At 37.9% G+C, this 25,604-nt stretch overlaps 1 protein-coding gene across 6 annotated transcripts in view; it reads right to left on the reverse strand.

Annotated features, from left to right (window-relative positions):
- The window catches only part of LOC124876177 (unconventional myosin-XVIIIa-like), a 106,833-nt gene that overhangs the window by 11,173 nt on the left and 70,056 nt on the right, over positions 1–25,604 (reverse strand). For 4 of the 6 annotated variants that reach the window (XM_047378738.1, XM_047378735.1, XM_047378737.1 and 1 more), the window contains 6 exons: positions 24,967–25,083; positions 24,160–24,243; positions 13,436–13,573; positions 10,843–11,028; positions 10,615–10,754; positions 8,658–8,702 (listed from right to left, as the gene is read on the reverse strand). In XM_047378738.1, coding sequence (XP_047234694.1) covers positions 8,658–8,702; positions 10,615–10,754; positions 10,843–11,028; positions 13,436–13,573; positions 24,160–24,243; positions 24,967–25,083 — 710 coding nt within the window. The remainder of the gene's footprint in view (positions 1–8,657; positions 8,703–10,614; positions 10,755–10,842; positions 11,029–13,435; positions 13,574–24,159; positions 24,244–24,966; positions 25,084–25,604) is intronic. The other 2 variants (XM_047378739.1, XM_047378736.1) reach the window with 1 other exon arrangement.

The raw sequence follows: 25,604 nt of genomic DNA on the forward strand, positions 1-25,604 counted from the left end.
TTGGACTATCAACTTGGGTTGCGAGCTTGCAGCTGGCTAATTATCTGATATTTAAAAAAATAAAAAGCATGGCAACAGTATTTTTAAAAAAGGAAGACTGTAGTTTTTGCATCCAGGTATATTTCAAAACAATCAATTATGTATTTTTAGTAAGTGTAGTAGCCTACCTATGGTATACATCACCATGTGTGTATAGAAAAGTGAAACAAAAATCCTTCGACAATGGATGGCTAAGAGCTAGTCAAACACACCCCATGTTTTTGCTCATTTTAGTGATTTAAAGCAACTCAAGCTAGCGAGTGTTTAACATCTGCTCTTCCTCAAGAGACTGCTAAGCTTTTCTCAACCAAACAACTCAGTGCCACTACATACTAATTTAGTGGTCTCTGCTTGCTGTATTAATTTGCCTAATTTGCCTACGTCTGCTGAAAGTGGAATAATATTTTGGATTTTGCAAAAAGCTGTCATTTGTGCAATGGCACTGAAGATGGTAAGTTCCTGTGTTTTTCCAGGTTTTTTAGTTGTTTGGAAATCATTCAGTTCGACAAAAGATCTGCTTATGAAGCATGGTAGCATAACATAATGTTGAATAGTAACCCAGAAGTTGTTCAGATAAGAAAACTCTAACAAACTCAACAATGGTCTCTAGTGATGTTGTATACCTTAAATATCCACTGAATATGGCACTGTGTCCCATTCACATTAACATTTTTAGACTGAGTTGTTTTAAATTGCTAAAATCAATAAAAAGACTAGGTGGTCAATCTGTTAGCCATCTGTTGCAGAATTTCCACTTTTCCTCACAATCACAGCTATATGATGCCTCTCTACTACATGTACTATTGCTAACTTCACAGGACCTCACCACAGAATATCTGAATTATTTCGTTAAGCTGTAGGAACAGTGTGATGAGGGTTTTAGTGGTTTTCAGATGTAGCTGTTTAAAACCTTGGTATACCTTGATGCCAGTAACCAATCCATGCCTATCTTCAAGCCTATTTAGAAGTATTATATATAATTAAGGCCCCTTCTGTTTAAGTAGAAAGTAACGCTGTATCAAGAGGGCCAAGTATATAAAATACTAAGTTTTTGAGATGCTTCAGAAGAACAAAAAAAACAAACTGAGCATATTCTCAGCTATCATGCGTCATATGTTGATTTTCCACCCCTTCTCATTTCACGCCTGCTTATTAACTATAACCAATGAAAGCTTATCAGAAACAAGATAATAGTCTAATTAATACCAGCAACCTGATTACACATGTAGCCCATTTGTTAGCTTTGTGATACTGTGACTTTTTAATGTGTAAACCAATAAAAGAAAAAAAACAACTCTAAACCAGCCAATGGCAAACTCATTGTCTTCTCCTCTGCCTCTACATAAAAGCGTGCAAAAATAAAAGGTGGCTTGCAACTGAGTGCTGTAAAAATGGTGTCACAAGCAATTTGTCCTTGGTCGCACAATACTAGCTAACCAGTCCAGAGGCTTTCAAATACAAACAAGCTTCAGGACTTGTGAAGTGAACATTAATCGCTTCTGACAATTCGCCTGCACCAGTTGTAAATCTTTGTCACAAATACTTACATTTAGCACGAAAACCCGTATGGCTCGGTGCTATCAGTTTAATGCTGAGCTAAAAAAAACACAAAAGTGTGTTTTATGCTATCTCTTAAGCATGAGCTAATTAATAGTAAAACAACATGCATGACAAACTTTGTAAATTAATTACCCCTTGTACTCCGAATGATTATCACCTTGTGCAAAAGATGAAAGAAAAACCCAACCAGTCAGTCAAGCATTTATGTATCTTGTGATGTTCAATGCTGCAATGTGTGAGGGGGAAACCCAGCCTGAAGAACACCAATTTAACTTGCATTATCTTTCCCCTGCAATAATGATCAAGCTGCTATTATAACCTCTGTTTTGAAACATGGAGAACAAAAATATGGAAGAGGGCCACAAATCATGTGGAAATTCTACTTCATTATTAGAAGAAAAATCACCTCCTCCATTAATGTTCATCCATGCTGCTAATGCAGTGATGCCGAAAGGAGGGAAAATGTGATTAAGTAAACACGGCAAATAGTTGCTCTTTTACTCGAGTTGCATGAGAAAAAATAAAAAAAGAAAACACAGATATATAAGGGTGCTCTAATGAAAATATGATTAAAAAAAAAAAACTAAGTATGATGAATGAGAGAAATCAGATACTAAAAGGAAGAAACCAAGGACAGCCAGACAGTACATACAGATTTAAATATCATAATGAAAAGCCACAAAATATTTAATATAATACAAAACGTGAAAAATAAAATGCCATTCAGCTTTAAACACTTAACTTTTACATGCAGTCTCTAGACATTTCTAAAAGTAAGATGAGGCAAACTTTTGCATTAAGGTAACAAATGATTAAATGTGATCGGATTACTAGTGCAGCACTTGCATGCATAGAAAATAGCAGAGCTTTGAGTTAAAACAGTTAAAGTGGCGCACTGCAGTACTATTGTTTTGCACAACATGCTGACTGTGTATTCATTGATATACATTCCCAGGGTCTTCATCATAATAACATGCAGTTGCACTCATAACAGCTGCAAGGTTCCAGATAACATGTGAGTCACATCGGTTATTTGTACTTCAATCCTTAGCTGTTATAATTTATTTCTATGCTCCTATTCTCACTTTGTATTTTAATGTCTCTCAGTTTTTGTTTATTCTTTTATTAACAGATATGTCTTTATGATATATAGTTTTTTTTTGTGTTGACTGAGAGAATACTTCATTTTGCAGGAGCACAAATTATTACGGCATTAATGTTTACAGGCCGTTTTCAAAATAAAAGCATGCCTCAGAAATGGACTTGATCTAACCAGACAAAACATATTTTAAGAACCTCAACGTTAAATCAGCATCTTCAAACTTTTCTAATGATACTTCCTGAAAATATTCAGGTATTAATATGGCCAATTTATAAATCACCATACTAATAAATCCTTAATCTTAGTCTGTTGATGATTTTTGTCCTGATTTAGAGCTTAGTTTCTGAAAATGTTACTCAAAAGTCATATTTCATGTTGAATCCCAAAATTAAGACCCCATAAACATGATAACATTACCAATATCAGAATTGTCATAAACATTTCAAAACAAAACTGTCCATTATTCCAGAATAATTTATTTCCAGATTAAAAGTTAACGGGAAAATACGTACATCATACCCTATCAATAATCTTTTAACGTAAATCTGTCTGATGTCCCAGGCTGATTCCTCTCCATATTAATATTAAACCATCTAAAGATGTCACTCAATATGGTTCATTTACATTAGTTAAATGACATCAATGTATTTTCAGAATTAAAGCAATAATAATTTGTCAACATCTCCTAATCTTCTACTGTATTTACAACCTGATTAAAAGGAAACTGTAGCTTTACAAAAAAATTAGTTTCACCACTTCTAGATTTCACCTTCTTCACATTTGATGTGAAAATTCAATATTATAACCTGTGTAATAATCCAATATTACCTATTTTTCTCATCATAATCATAAACTTAAAATAACATTTTCTGCCAGAGACACCTGATAACATTAGGAACAGACCATAATGAAATTACACTGAGCTTATTTGGTCATTTTTTTAACAGATTGTCTTCTTTTGATTGTCAACATGCAATAAATGACCCTGAAGCTGTAGGAAACTGAGTATGTAGATCAATGAACATATCAAATAATGCTTTTTCAAGTACTAATCTTATGCTTGCTAGTTTAAAACTCAGTACCCTTTCTCAAATAACTCTTGATTTATTTGTGAATTGTTTTCCTTTTTAATAAAGATTATATAACTTGATTACACATTTCAACTTTTTCCCTTCTTAATGCACAACTTAGATCATGAAGATTAGAGTTTGTTCTAACTCAGCATGATGTCCTTGCCTTTAAACACTCTCTATGAAGATGTGAGTAGTTTGTTAAGTTTATCCAGTTTAATTTGACCTTAATTGTGTCAACTAAGTCTTCTAATTGTTCTGAAAACATTTCCTCGGTGCCCATTAAGGCCACTATGGGCAGAATGTGAGAACTTAATTCGGGGTCAGACAGGAGAGAAAACCAGATGAGAGGAATGAAGGACCGACAGCAACAAAGGCCCTCAACAACCTCAAAGAGAACACCCAGTGGAATGCATAAAGTCTGCTTAGCTTTGTTAACATTCAGTCAGGATGACTTTATTCACTGCACTGTTTGCGTTGTTGGGGTGGGATAGTTTGAACTCCCAGCGTATTTGTTACATTTTCCTTTGCAAATGGATTTCTGCTTTGTTACCGTTTTTTTTTTGTTTACCCTGGATGAAAAACATTGTGAGCCATGTTTGTTAGAACACAGCATAAATGCACAATTTTAACCAGAGATGTAAAAGCTTTTGGGTGCTCAACTTTATATATGTCAGTTCCAGTTTTACTTTGGAATACAGTAAATCAATTTCTTAATTCTCCAATGCATGCTCCCCTTACTGATGCAAGACCTATTTTGGACTATTTACGTCCACATGGACCAGAGCTGTTTACTTTTGATAAAATTATAAATATACATCTTCATGGGGCTTTAATTTTAAAATTCCACATGAAATATGAATAAGAAAATAAGCTCTAAATGAGGACAGAAATCATCCTTGGATAACAGACATTTTAGCTTTGAAAGTGATTATTAGTATACTGCTCTATATATTGGCTATATTTACCTTCATTAGAAATGCTAAAAGATATTAATTTAACGTTGAGGTTCTTAAAATATGTTTGGTTTGTTGTTTGGTGTGGGAAACAGTCTGTCATGCTATCAGTTGAATAAATCTATTTCATTAATGTCATTAATTTATTAAACTATTTACTGGATGAGGAATTTATCAAGCTATTTATTAGTTTCTGTATTAATTCTTAGTTATGGCAGGATTGGTTCTCCAAAGTATAAAGGTATAAAGTGGTATACTGATAAATGGGGGTGTAATAATAAATTCAGCTCATGAGACCAGATACTGGATTCACATAAACAAGATATATACATATATACACACACACATACATACATACATACATACATTTATACATACATATATATATACACAAACAGTACAGACCAAGTTTGGACACACCTTCTCATTCAAAGTATTTTCTTTATTTTCATGACTATGAATATTGTTGCTTCACACTGAAGGCATCAAAACTATGAATTAACACATGTGGAATTATATACTGAACAAAAAAGTGTGAAACAACTGATAATATGTCTTATATTCTAGGTTCTTCAAAGTAGCCACCTTTTGCTTTGATTACTGCTCTGCACACTCTTGGCATTCTGTTGATGAGCTTCAAGAGGTAGTCACCTGAAATGGTTTTCACTTCACAGGTGTGCCCTGCAGAAGAGACTTGTTTGGGCTAAAGAACACAAGGAATGGACATTAAACCAGTGGAAATCTGTGCTTTGGTCTGATGAGTCCAAGTTTGAGATCTTTGGTTCCAACCACTGTGTCTTTGTGCGGCCCAGAAGAGGTGAATGGATGGACTCTACATGCCTGGTTCCCATCGTGAAGCATGGAGGCGGAGGTGTGATGGTGTGGGGGTGCTTTGCTGGTGACACTGTTGGGGATTTATTCAAAATTGAAGGTATACTGAACCAGCATGGCTACCACAGCATCTTGCAGCGGCATGTTATTCCATCCGGTTTGCGTTTAGTTGGACCATCATTTATTTTTCAACAGGACAATGACCCCAAACACACCTCCAGGCTGTGTAAGGGCTATTTGACCAAGAAGGAGAGTGATGGGGTGCTGCGCCACATGAGCTGGCCTCCACAGTCACCGGACCTGAACCCAATCGAGATGGTTTGGGGTGAGCTGGACCGCAGAGTGAAGGCAAAAGGCCCAACAAGTGCTAAGCATCTCTGGGATCTCCTTCAAGACTGTTGGAAAACCATTTCAGGTGACTACCTCTTGAAGCTCATCAACAGAATGCCAAGAGTGTGCAGAGCAGTAATCAAAGCAAAAGGTGGCTACTTTGAAGAACCTAGAATATAAGACATATTTACAGTTGTTTCACACTTTTTTGTTCAGTATATATTTCCACATGATTTAATTCATAGTTTTGATGCCTTCAGTGTGAAGCTACAATATTCATAGTCATGAATATAAAGAAAACTCTTTGAATGAGAAGGTGTGTCCAAACATTTGGTGTGTGTGCGTGCGTGCGTGCGTACCTACGTACCTACATAGACACACACACACACACATATATATATATACACTGCTCAAAAAAGTAAAGGGAACACTCAAATAACACATCCTAGATCTGAATGAATTAAATATTTTCATTGAATACTTTGTTCTGTACAAAGTTGAATGTACTGACAACAAAATCACACAAAAATCATCAATGGAAATCAAATTTATTAACCAATAGAGGCCTGGATTTGGAGTCACAAACAAAATTAAGGTGGAAAAACACACTACAGGCTGATCCAACTTTGATGTAATTTTCTGTAAAACAAGTCAAAATTAGGTTCAGTATTGTGTGTGGCCTCCACGTGTCTGTATGACCTCCCTACAACGCCTGGGCATGCTCCTGATGAGACGGCGGATGGTCTCCTGAGGGATCTCCTCCCAGACCTGGACTAAAGCATCCACCAACTCCTGGACAGTCTGTGGTGCAACGTGACGTTGGTGGATGGAGCGAGACATGATGTCCCAGATGTGCTCAATTGGATTCAGGTCTGTGGAACGGGCGGTCCAGTCCATAGCTTCAATGTCTTCATCTTGCAGGAACTGCTGACACACTCCAGCCACATGAGGTCTAGCATTGTCCTGCATTAGGAGGAACCCAGGGCCGACCGCACCAGCATATGGTCTCACAAGGGGTCTGAGGATCTCATCTCGGTACCTAATAGCAGTCAGGCTACCTCTGGTGAGCACATGGAGGGCCATGCTGCCCTCCAAAGAAATGCCACCCCACACCATTACTGACCCACGGCCAAACCGGTCATGCTGAAGGATGTTGCAGGCAGCAGATCGCTCTCCACGGTGTCTCCAGACTCTGTCGCGTCTGTCACATGTGCTCAGTGTGAATCTGCTTTCATCTGTGAAGAGCACAGGGCACCAGTTGCGAATTTGCCAATCCTGGTGTTCTTTGACAAATGCCAAGCATCCTGAACGGTGTTGGGCTGTGAGCACAACCCCCATTTGTGGACGTCTGACCCTCATACCATCCTCATGGAGTCGGTTTCTAACCGTTTGTGCAGACACATGCACATTTGTAGCCTGCTGGAGGTCATTTTGCAGGGCTCTGGTAGTGCTCCTCCTGTTCCTCCTTGCACAAAGGCAGAGGTAGCGGTCCTGCTGCTGGGTTGTTGTCCTCCTACGGCCTCCTCCACGTCTCCTGGTGTACTGGGCTGTCTCCTGGTAGCGCCTACAGGCTCTGGACACTACGCTGACAGACACAGCAAACCTTCTTGCCACAGCTCGCATTGATGTGCCATCCTGGATGAGCTGCACTACCTGAGCCACTTGTGTGGGTTGTAGAGTCCGTCTCATGCTACCACGAGTGTGAAAGCACCACCAACATTCAAAAGTGACCAAAACATCAGCCAGAAAGCATAGGTACTGAGAAGTGGTCTGTGGTCCCCACCTGCAGAACCACTCCTTCATTGAGTGTGTCTTGATAATCGCCAAAGATTTCCCCCTGTTGTCAATTCCATTTAAACAACAGCTGTGAAATTGATTGTCAATCAGTGTTGCTTCCTAAGTGGACAGTTTGATTTCACAGAAGTTTGATTTACTTGGAGTTATATTGTGTTGTTTAAGTGTTCCCTTTATTTTTTTTCAGCAGTATATATATATATATATATATATATATATATAGAATAATTGATTCTTGTTTTTATTAGTTACATAATGCAAATAGTTTTTTGCCATTTTGCCATTAAATTGTAGTAATTTTAGTTAAAGCTATCAAACAGCAAGAATCTCAAGATGATCCGTGCCTAATTCAGATGTCAAATAGGCTGTAGCACTCTGCAATATATTATTGTGACTGTACATGCTTTGGAAAAGCTGCAGGAGTTATAAAAGTTCAGTCCAACATGCTAATCCCTTAATCCTAAACACTTGATAGCATGCAATGAAGCTTCAAATAGTGTTTGATTTAAAACAAAACAAAAATTGGGGGGGATAAGAATGCAGTATTTTCAGAGATTTGTTTCAGTTTACCGTTCTTCTTCTAGGACATAGTTTCTAAAGCAGTGAGATTGGTTTAAAAGGGAGTGACTGACATTTTCTATTATAGTAGATCATCTATTTATGCTCAAATTCCACTAAACAAGCCTGAAATCTCCAATGAGGCAGACTGTGTACACCTGCAAATATATGGCTTAAAATAAAACAGGCATGGGGTCAGTCTTTTCAACATAGCTTTTATCTGAGATGTATAACACAGAGTGCTTTTTATTCTGTTTAAAATGCCTTCTCTTCGCAGGGCTACTGGGGGGAACAAAAACTAAAGCGTGAAAGAGTAGGAATACTGCATTATTCTCCCCTGTGGTTAAAATTGGTATGAAAGACAATTTCAACCAACGCAAAACGACAGAAACAAAGGATGCTTTTTTCCATTCTCACATTTTGTTCTTTCTTTTTTGATATTTTGTCACCATGTCTTCCAAACTGCCAGAAGTGAAGATGACACCAAGAAGGGAAGGAGAGGAAAGAGAAACAGCAAAGGTGAGATACACAAATAACAGTGCAAAAGAAGGACAAAATGAGATAGCACCAATGTAAAACATTTTACACTAATGCAAACACATGAAAAGAACCACCTATTGTTCTGTAAACAGAGCTGCTGTTTGTAATGTCTTCCTTTTAGAGGTCTGTATTATTGCAGTCGGTGTTTACTTCCCTGAGTTCAGACCATGCACAACCCTCAACCTCACTGTAAAGAGGGAGGCGGTAATCAAACAAGGGGGAAAAAAGCAAAGAGACAAAAGATCAGAGGCATGAGGCTGGATTAAACCTTTTGAGGAGTACTTGCAGAGCAGACAAAGTGCATGACTCAGAGTACAAAAGAGGTTAGAATGTATGTAGAGATGATTGACAGTCTGCTAAGAAAAGCAGCAGGTTTTGTAGTTTGTCAGGCCTTTAGTTACACTGCAATTTGTGTACTGAAGCAAAGGGAACAGACCCTAATACAGCAGCGAGTTTGACTCACAGCATGAAAGACAGTTGAAATTATTAATATTAATGATGGCTCGGTTCACCTTTCTGTTCCTGTTTTCTGCAAAAGTGAAACTAGATGCATAAATTAGGGTTGCCATCCCTTAAAATACTAAATTCTACCTTATTTTGGTATTCAAACGGTCATTACGTATTAAACCACACTAATTGAAGCTGTTAGTTTAATTTCTCATCAACCCAAAAAGGCGAATCCAGTAATTACTGATCAAGAAAACTGAGTGCTGTGTTCGATAGGCAAACTTCCTTTAGGACATCTTAAAACTATGATACAGTTACTCTAAGAAACATTGAAAACACATTTTCACTCATGTAATTACAAAAACGTAATGTGAGCTGCTTTTATCTGTTTAGCAGGCATACACTATTTTATGAAAGGCCACAGAGTATTAGTGACACAACAATATGAGAACCTAGTAAAAAAAAGATAACCTATTAACTATGAAAATACCCCTGTTTGCATTTATTAAACTATAACTGTGAATATCAATAATTAATTGATAATTTTAATGTCTTCAGCATCTCATCACTATCTGAAAGACTAGAAGCAGAAAACAGTGAGAGCAATGCTTTTTCTCTTCAATAAAACATGTTCTTTGCTATAAATAAATTTACCACACACCAGTAAAAACTGCCTACAACTATTATTTTTCCATTCCATTTTGTTTCAAGCAAAAATAAGGAGAGACATTAGAGCATATGTCATTAAGAAAACTTTTTAAGGGAAATTATACCTGAAATACAATCAGAAATCACATCTTTAGTTTCTTATTAACTATTAAAATGAGAAATGTAATTAGATTTTGGTACAAGTTTTATTAGAAGCATTGAAGCAAATAAGTGACTAAATAAAGTGTAGATTTAGGTTGCCATAAATAGAATTTTGTAATTATAATGTAATACCAACAAATTGGTATGTTAGACTTTTATGTCAAACCAAATAATTTCTATTGAAAGAGGTTAAACTAAACTTCCAAATGATAAAGAAAAATCAAGAGTGTCCTTGCATTTGAAATCATCGCCACTTAATCGCCACTTTTAATGTCGGACCTCGAGTCTGCATGTTCGCCATGGCAACAACGTCTACTACGAATACCTGGCAAGCAACAAACAGCTCCCTCCAAAGTATAAGAAAGAGAAAAGGGGGGGTGGCGGTGTAGTTGGCACACTCCCCATTTTATTTTCTGAAAGTTGGCAACCCTAAATGCGTAAACATAGAATCTCATCCAACTGGAATACTGCCAACATTAATATGCGTGTGCTTTTCTTGCCAGTTACATGTTAAAATACCTGGCATGCAAAAGGTCTACAGTAATTTCCATGGCACAGCTTTAAAGCCGAAACGTACCTGTTAATCAAGTCCTCATTGTCATCGCTCTCCATCTCATCCTCGATGGCCGCCTGCAGGTCCCCAATCCTTTTAAAGGCCAGCTTAAGGTCCACTTGTAAGCTCTGATTTGCTGCCTCTAAGCTCTCAATATCCATTTCCTGGCAAATGAACACCACGTAACAGGCATCATTACTCCATAAGCTAATTTAAATACAGGTGAGGTTACCAAGGAAGTTAGGGCCTTACCAGTTCGTGTTTCTTCCGGCTTGCTTCTCCCTCCTTCTTGGACAGCTCAGCCATTTCCTCTTTCATGTCTCTTATCTGCCTCTGCATTCGCTTATTCTGGTCCTTCTCCCTGTTTTCTGCTGCAATGCGTTGGTTTTTCTCCTCAGTCATCTTTTCTAGATTCTCCTTCAGACGGCCCACTAGGCTCTGGTGAGCAGTTGACAGAAAAGTTTTCAGCATGATGTTTGAGTTCAACAGCTATCTTTAACAAACAGATATCAAAAATGTTACAGGTCATTTAGTAATTCAAAATTACTAAAACATAATTACAAAATAAGTCCAAGTTGTCGTGCATGACCACGAAACATTATCTCAACAGTTAACAAAGACAGCAATGCTGTATGTTTTAAATACGATGGTAACAAAAATCTTTGTATTTATTCACTTCCTTTGAAATGACTGCAATTAATGGCAACAGCATTATACCTTATCCAAAGTTAAATTTACAAAATCTTCACATATTTTGACTCCACAAAATGACGTTACATATATCGACAGTTTTGTCTCACAAAATTTCACTTCAAAACATTGAACTAAACAAGAATTTAGTTACCAATATTTAAAATAAAAGTCACTTTTTATAGATATATGCAATAACCCTCTCAGAATACAATGACACTCATTATCATGGGTTCAGCATGATCCATGGTGTTCCAAACTCCAATTTCTACAGTATATATATATTTCAGAAACTTTGTATATTAGGGCTGTGACACAAACTTTCATGCTTCGAAACATCGTTTATCCCACCCTATCCCATGATTTATTGTGGCTTGAAGTGGTGATGGTGGAGGAAAACTCCAAAAACTGTGAGTTAAGTGTGATGAATTAGACTTTCTGTGACAAAAAACTAACTTTTATTATTTGTTTTTAGGCGAGAAAGTAGCTATGTAAAGCTCAAAATATCTGCTTGGTTTATCGAGATATGGCTTAAATGCGAAAGCACTCCGACGTTTTCAGAGATGTCCAGTCCTGTTGCACTAACAGCCAGCTGTCAGCTGACCGCGTGGTCGATGCTCGTTATACCTGTGGAAAAAGCCTGAGTCCCGGGGCACATCGTATTCAAACTCCCGCTGGCTTTCACCACTGAGTGGAACTTAAGCACACATATAATTCAGTCAGAAGATATCGGATGGTTAATGTTTGATTTATTTCAGTGTTTCATTTGTGATCAAGTAAATCAGTTTGGCTTAGATTAAGGTTAAGCTGCACAACAGGATAGTTTTATTTAACTTTAATGTCTTACTGGAGAGCAGGAGAGGATATTTGGAACTGAATAATTCATTCATCTTTATTCCTTGATGTTGATGCTGAGAACATTGCCTGAAAAATAGAGCAAGCCTGACTGCAGAACATATTGATATGCTCACCTTTTTACACTGTAATTTCAAATCCTTGTAAGCACTAAGCATTGTTAAAAGCTTGCAGGTGGAAAAATTTTGGTTTTAAATACATTTGGATCTTTATTGACTTTTTAGCAGTTGTAAATAAATATTTTTTGTAAAAAATAATTATAATGGTGAAAATAAATAAATTCCATTAAATGCCAAATTCATATTTTATGTGTTTTCATTTGTAAAGGTGTAAATAAAGGAGAGTGGCAACAAGAGGCAACAAAGGAACGTTCACAGGTTTGTAGACTAGAGCAAGTGAGTAAAAACATTTTTACAAACGACTGAAGTGTCAGTTTCAATCACAGCAGGTGATGAAGGAGATCATGGTAAAATGGACCGAACTTATATAGCGTCTTTCCAGTCATACTAACCGTTCAAAGCGCTTTACCCTAGAGTCACATTCACCCAATCTCATTCACTAACACGCACACATTCACACACAGATACGCAAATCGGTAAGCAACTTGGGGTTAAGTGCCTTGCCCAGGGGCACATCGACATGTGGCAGGAGGAAGCTGGAATCAAATCCACAACCATCAAGACAACTACCCTCTGAGCTACAATCGCCTCATAAAAAAATAATCATGAATAGTCGACTAATCGAAATAATAAAAAATAGATAAGTCGACTATTAAAATGATCATTAGCTGCAGCCCTAGTTTATATAATGGATTAAATGCTAACTTCACGAATAGCTGTGCCCAGGTCTGCTTGTGAGTAAAACATTCTGGATGTTTGGAGTCCAGTTTACTGTGACATAAGCAAAAATGAGGAAAACAAATTAGGTAAAAGACAAATAGTTTGTGTTGTAGCAAACATTTTATACATTGGGAAGATGTAGTTGTTGTTTGCTGGTGAAAATTATGCCTGTAAAATGTTTTAACACATGTCTATCTGGATCAACTGCCAGCGTTGGCAGGCCAAAGTTGTGCCAATTTTTGAACTGTGTGTGGGGGCAGCACAAAATTATTCCCAAGGATGCAAATGACCTGCACAGCATGTCTTTATGTACTCTCTACTACACATGCATTAAAAACGTTTATATGTTATTCAAAGCATCCTATACCACAACTTCATATTATTTGTCCCTTATAAAATGTAAAAAAAAAAAACATGTAATATTCACATTGCATTTTATGAGACCAGCAGCATCATCTCACCTCCAAGCGCTTGATTTGAGTCTTTTCATACTCCAACTTAGTCTCCAGCTCACGGATCTTTGCCTCCTGGCGGCTAACGAGCGACTTCTCCACCATGGACTGCTCCTGGAACTCTAGCTGGCTCTGGAGTGAATGGAGCTGGAAGGATATCACACACCAGGCAGAGATATAAACATGCAAAGTCAGTTACAGACAAGCAATCGTTACCGCACACTTCCTTCTTATTTGATGATTTCTACTTCTTTTGTGGGGTGTATAAACCTTAAGAGCAAGTCTTGATCTTTAAGTCTTCAAAATAGATTGCTGTTTACTTTTTCACCCTATTTAAGTTAATTTATTCTGTCTTGGTAAATATAAATAAGGTGCATCCACTCTGAATAATGAGTTTGAGATAAGCCTCCACTCTGCCTAAAATGGTCAAAATAAAAAAAAAAAAGCGTGTGGTTCAGGCTGAGTAACAGTGAGTCACGGTAATTTCACAGGCTTTGACAAAGGCTTCAGCTTCATGCAAAGCACGTTTGTTCTATATCTAAATCCTTTTTTCATCCATGACTGATAAAAGGAAGATAGACACGTCGCAACAAAACTGGCCCGAAAGGCAGCAGGGTACCTAATGAGGGACTTCTGCATCTAAGACAAGAAGGATTTGGAACTCTCCTTTGATATTTCTAAAGAAGCCAGATTTCCCTCCTACTGGGAATGAGATAACCACTTCAAGGTCAGATGCTTTAGATAACAATCAGTGCCTACTCTGGCACATTTTAACAGTGGCTTGCAGCCCGCTGTGCATCTTAAGTGTAGCCAGCAATATTCTGAAAGGTGGGCCTTGAATGGCATCAGCTCATGTAAATTTGAATAAAGCAGGAATGCGCTGTGGTGTTCGAGAGTGGCACTGTTTTGAAGCAGATGGTTGTATTTGTTTAATCCACTGCAGATCCATCCACTCATCAGCTACACCCGCATTATCCTGTACAGAATTGCAGGGACACTGGGTTCTATCCCAGCTCGACCTGGGGGAGGAAGAAGAGATACCGGTCTATCACAGAAAGGGCTAACACCTATAGAAAGATAACAATAAATGATGATCCGTTATTCAATAGAATTACCAATAACCTATGGATGTGCTCGAATAGTGGAAACAACACAGTTTAAACAGAGCAAGATAATCACAGAATAAAAAGCCTGCAGGTTTCAGTACAGAATGCTCCTGCTTTGACTTCACACCTCACACCTATGATGACAGAGACATTTAGTAACTTATAACCAGGGGTTGGCCGTGTAAAACCAAACACACCGAAAAAAGATCATGTTTTATAGTACTATTGATTATGGATTGTTTAAGACAAGGTCTGATTACCAGTATCAAGATATACCAAGATTTCGAACAGTTGAACAAAGTAAACACAGTAGAACAGCACTGCCCATCCCTCACATGTTGCTGCACACTGCCAGTCAGCGGCTGAAAGAAGGCTATTCCTGGCTTACAAGAAAGACAGAGTTGGAAATACATCCGGGCACACAAACAAACAAATCAGTTTTTTTAAGGTAATGACATTTACTACGACTGGTAACCCATGAGCAGCACGCAGGTTCATCAGCCAAACCCTGGCTCTACCACCAGGTATTAGCTTGGTGTAGTGGTGTTACTGAATAAAGAGCAGAATGGGAAAAAGGTACAATATTCCACACAAAAAGCACTTTAAATCTACCTGTAAATATAAATACATTTTATATCTACATTAATTCTATATTTTTGCTATTTCCCAAAATCACAAATAAATTGATATATAACACTGCTATAACTAACAGCCAAGATGTTACATTATTGTAGCAGCAGCAGGAACAATTTTATAGTTGTTTTTTGTTTCAAGAAAGCAATTAGATTATGTTATATAGTTTTTCATACATTTTTGTATTGATATTGGATTACTATTCTATTTTTAGTCAAGGTTCATGCTACAATTACATAATAATGACAATGATATTTATGTATTGCTGATCATTTCAAAAAATACTTTTAAAATAGAACTTGCTTCTTTGCTCGATAAAATAAATCATCTCTCTTCAAATACTGAACATTGGTTTAACAATTTGACAGAAAAACACAAAAGATTCAAAGTGTCGATAAAAAGTTGATATGTTGCATTTTTGTTGCAAGATAGGTTTGATGAATTAAATGATGGCTCATGATTTGGAGCAGAGGAACAGATGCATTAGATGCTTTGGAAAATATTCCATCAGACGTCCACTGCCGATTTGGATGGGAGTACAGCATCATCTAACGAGCATGGAGGAATCTGAATTAAGTCGGTGATCAATACCGGGGAAAAACACAACTTTCTCCAAAAATCACTATCATTACTCAGTATGTGATAAAACAATTGAATCTAAATTCCAATCAGGCGCTAAGTTTTATTATTCATGACATGATACACTTGCTCTACTGTAAATGCCGTCCCCTTATAATTAGAATGCAAATAACTTATGTAAAGAATTCTAACTTTATTTAAAAAAAAGCCTCGACTTTCCACAATGTCTCCGTTTCCTGATTTCTTGAACTTCTAGGATTCCGTTTATGTTGCTGTCAATTAGGATCTCTGTGTCTATCACTACTGCCCTCCTTTCTGCTTTGTCCACCACTACAATGTCCATTAGACATCAGCTATGTATCTGTCCGGATCTGGATGTCCCACAGGATCCTGACCTCATCATTTTCAAACACTCGAAGTGGAGTCTACCACTTCCAGCCCATATACTCAGCATAGATATTTCTGTACACAATTCCAGCCACTTGGTTATGGTGTTCCATGCGCACTTTGCCGGCCAGCATCTTACCCCAAAGTTGTAATGTGAGAGATGAAACGATAACTGGTTTAAATGATTATTGTGATCAAATTTCCTATGGTTGGTAGTAAAATTTTAAAATGACATAACCAATGGTGATTAACACTGTTAAAAATGTTATGCACACACTGTCTTAAATGCTCAGTAAAGCAGGGACATTTCAACCTCATAAGCGTACCAAGTGTTAAATGTTGCTGGTTTTGGGACTTAATCGCTACACAAGAAAGGTTTTTTTTTTTTAGGATGTTTTTGTTTTCACTACATGCCACTGGCTGACTAATGACAAGTAAGGTAACCTTTAGATGAATGCCAAACCAGATTAATTTAGATGAATGACAAACCAGACCAAATCTGAATAGTCTGGTTTGTCTCTTTAACTGGTGTCTAACGACTCAGATTTCTTGGACAACCAGCATTGTACAAGAATGTCTGCTTATACTTGATAGGACTGCCAAAATCACGCAAGATGTTTTGCCTGAAACATTTTAATGAGTGTCAACTTTTATAAATAATATAAGTACAACAAATTAACTGAGACAAAACTTCCTGTAAACCTTTCAACACAATAAAATAGCTTACAGCATCTTCATCTTGTTTTTTAATCATAAGAAAACAAGGGTCTGGATGCTGGGTGCATAAAGTACCCGTTATCTAATTTAAATAAGGGCAAGGATTAAAATTAATAATATATGTAGTATAATATTACAACTACTACTTCTACAGATCATAATAAGGATTTTCATCATTTTATTTATACTGTTGATTTTACTGTTAGTGATAAAGTGATTTGCATATCTTTTTAAACATTTCACCAAAGCCTTAATAACTTTGGTAACCATGATCAATTTGCTAACAATAATATGGATAATAAATTTTCATTTCTTTACATTCCTGTTTCAAAGGCATCTCTGCACAGCCTGCATCTTGAGTACTGGCTGATGTGGCAGATATCAGCCTCTATTGCTTTCATGTACCAAGTGCCTTTTCTTGTGTTGCCATGATTAGTGCCTCTATGCAGTCATCCATCCCTCTGTAGCCATGGGTAGGACATTTTTAATATCAGTCACTTCCTCAATCTGTCCGTGGTACACTCCATGCCGAGGCCTGTCTATGACTTTTTCCCCAATCATCTTCTTGCACTACGGTTTTCTGGACTGGGCTCCACAGTAGTCAGAGATGCATATACAGGTCCTTCTCAAAATATTAGCATATCGTGATAAAATTCATTATTTTCCATAATGTCATGAGGAAAATTTAACATTCATATATTTTAGATTCATTGCACACTAACTGAAATATTTCAGGTCTTTTATTGTCTTAATATGGATGATTTTGGCATACAGCTCATGAAAACCCAAAATTCCTATCTCACAAAATTAGCATATCATTAAAAGGGTCTCTAAACGAGCTATGAACCTAATCATCTGAATCAACGAGTTAACTCTAAACACCTGCAAAAGATTCCTGAGGCCTTTAAAACTCCCAGCCTGGTTCATCACTCAAAACCCCAATCATGGGTAAGACTGCCGACCTGACTGCTGTCCAGAAGGCCACTATTGACACCCTCAAGCAAGAGGGTAAGACACAGAAAGACATTTCTGAACGAATGGGCTGTTCCCAGAGTGCTGTATCAAGGCACCTCAGTGGGAAGTCTGTGAGAAGGAAAAAGTGTGGCAGAAAACGCTGCACAACGAGAAGAGGTGACCGGACCCTGAGGAAGATTGTGGAGAAGGGCCGATTCCAGACCTTGGGGGGCCTGCGGAAGCAGTGGATTGAGTCTGGAGTAGAAACATCCAGAGCCACCGTGCACAGGCGTGTGCAGGAAATGGGCTACAGGTGCCGCATTCCCCAGGTCAAGCCACTTTTGAACCAGAAACAGCGGCAGAAGCGCCTGACCTGGGCTACAGAGAAGCAGCACTGGACTGTTGCTCAGTGGTCCAAAGTACTTTTTTCAGATGAAAGCAAATTCTGCACGTCATTCGGAAATCAAGGTGCCAGAGTCTGGAGGAAGACTGGGGAGAAGGAAATGCCAAAATGCCAGAAGTCCACTGTCAAGTACCCACAGTCAGTGATGGTCTGGGGTGCCGTGTCAGCTGCTGGTGTCGGTCCACTGTGTTTTATCAAGGGCAGGGTCAATGCAGCTAGCTATCAGGAGATTTTGGAGCACTTCATGCTTCCATCTGCTGAAAAGCTTTATGGAGATGAAGATTTCATTTTTCAGCACGACCTGGCACCTGCTCACAGTGCCAAAACCACTGGTAAATGGTTTACTGACCATGGTATCACTGTGCTCAATTGGCCTGCCAACTCTCCTGACCTGAACCCCATAGAGAATCTGTGGGATATTGTGAAGAGAACGTTGAGAGACTCAAGACCCAACACTCTGGATGAGCTAAAGGCCGCTATCGAAGCATCCTGGGCCTCCATAAGACCTCAGCAGTGCCACAGGCTGATTGCCTCCATGCCACGCCGCATTGAAGCAGTCATTTCTGCAAAAGGATTCCTGACCAAGTATTGAGTGCATAACTGTACATGATTATTTGAAGGTTGACGTTTTTTGTATTAAAATTTTTTTTCTTTTATTGGTCGGATGAAATATGCTAATTTTGTGAGATAGGAATTTTGGGTTTTCATGAGCTGTATGCCAAAATCATCCATATTAAGACAATAAAAGACCTGAAATATTTCAGTTAGTGTGCAATGAATCTAAAATATATGAATGTTAAATTTTCATCATGACATTATGGAAAATAATGAACTTTATCACAATATGCTAATATTTTGAGAAGGACCTGTACATATAAATGATGTATTGCCCGAACTAACTGTGTCAGGTTGGAGAAATAAGGAGATTCTGATGAGAAGTGGGCTATTGAAATAAGACACACATGGTTGAAGGTGATGATCTTGAACTGCTGGCATGCTACTGTTATAAAAAGCCTAATAAAGATGCTAACTTATAAAATTCTGAAAGGCAAGGTGAGCATTTAGATTCGCCCTCCTTTATTTTGATAGTCCTAAATTAAATCTTGTTCAACCAATTGCCTTCAGAAGTCACCTAATTAGTAAACCAAGTCCTTCTTTGTGCCATTTAATCTCAGTCTAAATAAATAAAAAACATATTCGCGCATAACTGCTCGGTGGGAAAAAGTCTCCACATCAAACTGTTTTATGTGACACACTGCTCCAAGCAGCCAATCGAGAGTACGCACAGCTTAACGGCCACTCTCTGCCTCGCACTGACAGGTCTATTCCCCTTCTTCGTCCCTGTGTGGTTTAAATGGCCTTTAACACCACCTTCTTTTCTTTTTGTTTTTCCAAAGCTACAGAGCAAATTAGTTCTGCCTCCCCGTCCATGGCAGAAAGTGTGGGAAATGTAGGAATTTGTCACCAGAAATATAGGAAATTGGTACACTCAACTATGAAGCCACGGACAGTGCGCGCAAAGTCAGCACTGCACCTGACTATGTTCTGCCCTTTAGGTTTTTTTATTTTTTATTTACTGTTAGCCTAATTGTGAAGATTGTGACAAGTAGGCTGTTTTTTACATACTTAACATGAAACATGACTGAAATATTCCCTTCTGCAAAAATCTGATATATAAGCAAGTCTGAAAAGTGAAAAAAATACTGCCTCCATAAATGTCATGTTTGTCATTATGAGGGGTGCATTGACAGGGTGGTAAAAATTACTTCCTCGGGCAGTTCAATTAAAAATTAGGATGTTGGTGGTTTGGCAGTTAAAATACATTCAGCTTCAGCAGCCCAGAATAAATTCATTTTGCAACATCAATCCATAAACTAAGGAAATTCCTTTGTATTAATATATGCCACACCTAACACCATAAAGGTTATCCTCTGAGCAAATGGTACTCCATTAGGGAAACATGATAAAAGCTCTATTATAAAAACAGGCTCAAATCAGATGCATTAACCTTTTTACCATATGAATCTACACTTATTCAGAGCCTCAACCATTAGCTGACACCTCACAGGATACAGCAATTTAACAAATCAGCTCAAAGATGAGATAAACCAGATAAAACTATTATAGCTCTACATTTGTGAGAGTAGTATGACTCAAATAAAAAGGTTTTTTGTTGGTGAGCTATAAGACGGTTGTTCTGTATGTTGCAGGAGAACAACAAAAGAAGGTCAGCAGAAAATTAAAGCTTTGACCTATATCAGGGATCCCAACATGCTTATAGTGACGAGGCCAACATGCTGATGTGCAGCTACTAAACTGTGACCCATGCATTTCTGAATCATTACTACTAAGCCAGTCATCTGTTGGTTCTTAAAATATTCCACTGAATAAGTGAAAATATTGACCTTCCTAATGATGCAAGAGAAAATGTCAGAGGATGACTTGCTTCAGCAGGACTCATCCTCTGAGTGACATTGGGCATTTAGGTGTATGATAGAGGCTGGGTCTAAATGTTAATGTAACACAACTCTAAAAACTTTTTCAGTTAGCAAGTTTACATAATTAACTCTAATATTAATAAGGGGGGGGTTTAACCCGATGTCAGAGCATCCTTAAAATCCTTGTTTATGAATTTTGTGTATTTCTAACGGTTTTATATATTATAGGTAGAATAAAATTTCCCCAAAAACAATTTTTTATGACGGAACAATCTATTTCAGAGTACATCCAGAGTAACTCATGTTTGTATTTGCCAAAATAATGAATAGGTTACAACATTAAAGCACCAAAAATTTTTAAATAATATATTTTCTTGTTTACAATATTTCAGAAGAGCATTTAGGACCAAGTAATAAATAATATAATGCCTGATTATTCACAGTTATTCATAGCTGTTTGGGCCGTTTGATCCCAGATTGAAAAACAAAATAAATCTAGAAAAATAGAGATGTTATGATGAGAAAATGGGGCTGCACGGTGGCGCAGTTGGTAGCACTGTTGCCATGCAGCAAGAAGGTCCTGGGTTCGATTCCCAGCCTGGGGTCTTTCTGCATGGAGTTTGCATGTTCTCCCCGTGCATGCGTGGGTTCTCACCGGGTACTCCGGCTTCCTCCCACAGTCCAAAGACATGCCTGTTAGGTTAATTGGTCACTCTAAATTGCCCTTAGGTTGCCCTGCGATGGACTGGCGATCTGTCCAGGGTGTACCCTGCCTCTCGCCCATAGACTGCTGGAGATAGGCACCAGCTCCCCCGCGACCCACTATGGAATAAGCGGTAGAAAATGACTGACTGATGATGAGAAAATGTTGGAAAAAGTTCTGTAATGGGTGCTTGAGCAATTAAAATAAATACAGAAACACACAAAGGCACATAAAAATCACCTCTTCACACGCATGAAGCCGGCAAATTGTAGTGGTTTTATTTTCTGTGCACTTGCTTTTTACTCCAGATTTCTTGGTATTTTTTCAGTTATTAAACTTGTCATTTGGGGATAGTTATCTCTCTGACCTGGATCATACTCATCTCCCAAGATGAAATTATTCGGGCCATATAGGCATCCAGCCCAAAGATACTGGACCCATACATTCTGTGCAGCAATATCCTAAAGTTACTGACAAGCGAGACAGGCCATCTTAAACTTAAAGCTTTGCAGAATTATTTCTCCAGCATTTTGTTAAGGCTTTCTAAATCCTGTTGCAGCCCATTATTGATCACTGATCTCATTCATTTCAGACTCCTCCATGCTCAATAGCCTATTTCTTCTCCATCAAAAGTCTGCATGTTCTGGAGCATTGCCAAAAACTTGTTACATTATGTCTCACTGCCTTTAATATTACTTTTATCCGACTGATCCAGTCAGTCATTCATTAAAAATATAAGTCAAACTACATATAGATTATACCAGCTTTTGTCCGAGCCTATCCTACTATGTTATGCTGTTTCTCTGTCAGATTGTTTATCCGAAAGAGATTATGAACAACTTAAAAACGAGTAAAATCTCATTTAGAAATGACGTATCTCCTATTTAATAAAACAATTTGGCAAAGCATAATCGTGTGTATGTTGTTTGTTGTTCTCTTTTTTAGCTGAAATGTAAGCACTTGCAGGTCACGCAGAGAACAACACTTCATTGTGGATGGAGATACTAAGTGAAAAAGACAGTGGGCAATTTTCAGTACCAGTCAGGTGTTTAAAGATGAAGTCAGAACAAGCACAGAGATGTGTGAAGTTCCTTAAAAGGAAATTGTATTTTCCATAACATGTGAGACACATGATTGGTTCATTCAGACCACAGAATAGGGCTGCTCAATATCAGGAAAACAACAAATTGAGATATTCTTAAATATACTGACCCAGATTAAATTACATCTTCCACTCTCCACTTTCTTTTCATTCACTGTGATGTCTCTACTCCTCTCCATAAACTTCAGCATCTCAGCACCAAAATCCATATGTGAGCATAAAAGGTAGTAAAAGTTCATTCAATTCACCAAATGTATAACTGGCCAGCTGGGGCCGGGCTACCAAATATTGCAACAAAATAGTACTTTTCAACAATAAAAGCGCATACATTCAAATTGCAATGACATTTATTTTACTATACAACTCTGCTTGGAGAATGAAAGGGAGAATTAATGCATATGAGAAAAAGAGTAAATACAGTGCCAAGATGCTCTGTTTGACCCTTTTGTGCTTATAGTGCCTATAGGAAAGGCTCTATATTGGGAAAATACATGAATACATCTAAATCTAAATCTGGGAAATACATAAATAATGCTGTGTTAGAAATGCTACTTATGTTAACTGGGTCAATTCCTACTATAAGATAAGGCCAGAAAAAAGAAATCCTTTTGGATTCTACACTCAAACCTTCTAATGTCATAGTTCTTAAAGAGAAATCAAAACTTAAACCGGTATCTGCAGCTTAAAGCTTTAAAAAAATGGTGATTTTTACTTCACATTGCTTTTATGTGCTAAGAATTACCCCCTGGTTCAGCCCTACGTATCCATGGCCCTGAGCCAAGTCTTATAACTAAAGAGCTGTTAAATGGACTTGTTACAGGAAAAGTGATGAGTATCAGACAAGTCGTGTAACAGTTTTGTGAAACTTACTTTCAATTATTCATTATTTTTTATGAGACTTTACATTAACTACTGGCTGTAAATACAAGAAGCTCTTTGTCCAACCAGACTTACAGCTGTGTATTAAAACATTATAAAATTAGTAGAATGAATGAACTTCCATCAAGTGTGTATCAGATGCCCTGAACATTACTAATAGACGGCCCACTGCTTCCTACAAAATAACAGCTTGACCTTTAAAAAGTGACTCAACTGTGAACGACTGCTGTAAGGCCTATTTCATATGTGTGAGAGTACAAAACTTTTTTGGTAGTTGACTGAAATAATCGTAGAACACAGGGTCAATATTTATGTCGTTGTGTTATGTCCTGCTATCACATTTCATTTCCTCAATTGCTGAGTCTCAGTAGGGAAAGCACATTCTATTGCATTGGTTTCACATTGCCCATTTTCATTTAGTTTTCTTGTGCTTCCAAATCAAATTATCCTAAAACACAAGATAACTCCCTGAGACTGAAGTGGTGAGGTTGTGTTGGCAGACAATTATAGAAAAAGACTTGAATGAGTCCTTTAATTTCTTCACTGTAATGGTTTGCTGACACATGCCTTCGCTGTATATGAGAACTGAGAGGCGAAAGAACAGTTTCCCACTTTGGCTGTGAATTTTCACAGATTTGTACTATTTACATGTAGATTGCATTTGCAATTCTCAGAAAACAAAACTGCCATAGAAACCAAGCACTCGTGGTCATAATAATCAGTGATACTCTGAGAAAAGCTGAGGCATAATCAGAGAGATGTGCTGAAGCAGTGAGCAGATTGCCAGGAGGCTACTGTGGAGGCGCTTATGAATATTTCCTTCTTACTGTACCTTTTCTTGGATTTCCTGCTTCTCTTTTGTGGCTTCTTCTAGCTGGGCCTGCAGGTCACTGATCTGGCTCAAGTCCCTTGCGGACTATATCAAACAAACACACATACAGACACACAAAATAAAATTAAAATAATTACTCTGAGTATGATTAGACAGGAAAGGTGAGATGTGAGTGTTTCAGATAAATTTCAATTATCTTGGAACAGAATCACTTTTAATGGTAATGGTTCATAAACACAGCAGGTTCAACTACAATAATTTGTCATGTGGCTTTGATGTAGAGCAGATTGCTCTGATTTGAAAACACATGCTGTGTCAGAAAGAAAATATGTCTTCGGCAGCACACAGCAACTGCACTGCAGAAAAGAAGCTGGCCTAGAAATGTAACGTCTAATTTTTTAACTAGATTTGCGATGAATGGGCACGGTGCTAGTGGTGTAGAGGTTAGGTGCGCGACCCATGTATAAAGGCTACAGTCCTCGAAGTGGCCTTCCCAGCTTCGAGTCCCGGACCCGGAGACCTTTGCCAAATGTCTTCCCCCCCTCTCCCCCCTATTTCCAAAACACTATCAAACCAAATGCATTTTTGTTGTGATGGTGGTGTATATTTCAGAGTCCCTTTGGCCTGATGGTGTGCATTTTGTCTCACTTTATTTGGTCTAATTTCTGATGACGTTTTCTGAGACCTCAGGATGTCCTAAACTATTGACTGGTCATCAGTCTATTCATTATGGATACCATAGGCCTTTGCACTGACATTTCAAATGCATTCAAACCAATTATTGAAATTCCTCAAAGGTTAGGCTACCTGTGCAACTGCTGCTTTGTGTTTCTTCATCAGTTCATTCATGTCTTCCTGATCCTCCTCCATGCGAGACTGCAGGTCATTCTTCTCTCTCTGCAGACGGCTGACCTGCTCCTCTAGCTAAGGTACAAACAGACAGAAAAACACACCTTGGTACAGACTGTCAGGATTTATTCATGAGCTATTAAATATGATAAATGACGATTAGCTGGTCAAGCCAGGGTAGTGCTGGAGTTTCATCTTACTGCACTGAAACATAATCTGGACACGGTTCTGACTAGAGGATGACACCAATTTAGGCCAGGCAAAGTACACTGTATGCAGCATACTGGCGATGCCCTATATTGAGTTTCAGCTGGTAACTCATAACACCAGTTCTCAATATGAATTTTCTAATCTAAGACATTTGCAAGATCCTCCCCTGCCATAAATGTAGCAATTAAAAACTAAAACTGAGACACACAGCTTGCTGTGTGTCATCCCAAGAGACACAAATATCCTCAGTCTATGAGTCAGGAAGAAGTCTTGTGAGACAACTATTAATGTGCACACTGAGAAAGAAAAAAAACCATTCAGCAAAGCTCATTTAACCAAAAGAGCAAAATGTTAAAATCAGACATATGCCAAAGGGCATTTATTAT

The sequence above is a fragment of the Girardinichthys multiradiatus genome, chromosome 11, assembly GCF_021462225.1.
Source record: "Girardinichthys multiradiatus isolate DD_20200921_A chromosome 11, DD_fGirMul_XY1, whole genome shotgun sequence".
NCBI classification, from domain to species: domain Eukaryota; kingdom Metazoa; phylum Chordata; class Actinopteri; order Cyprinodontiformes; family Goodeidae; genus Girardinichthys; species Girardinichthys multiradiatus.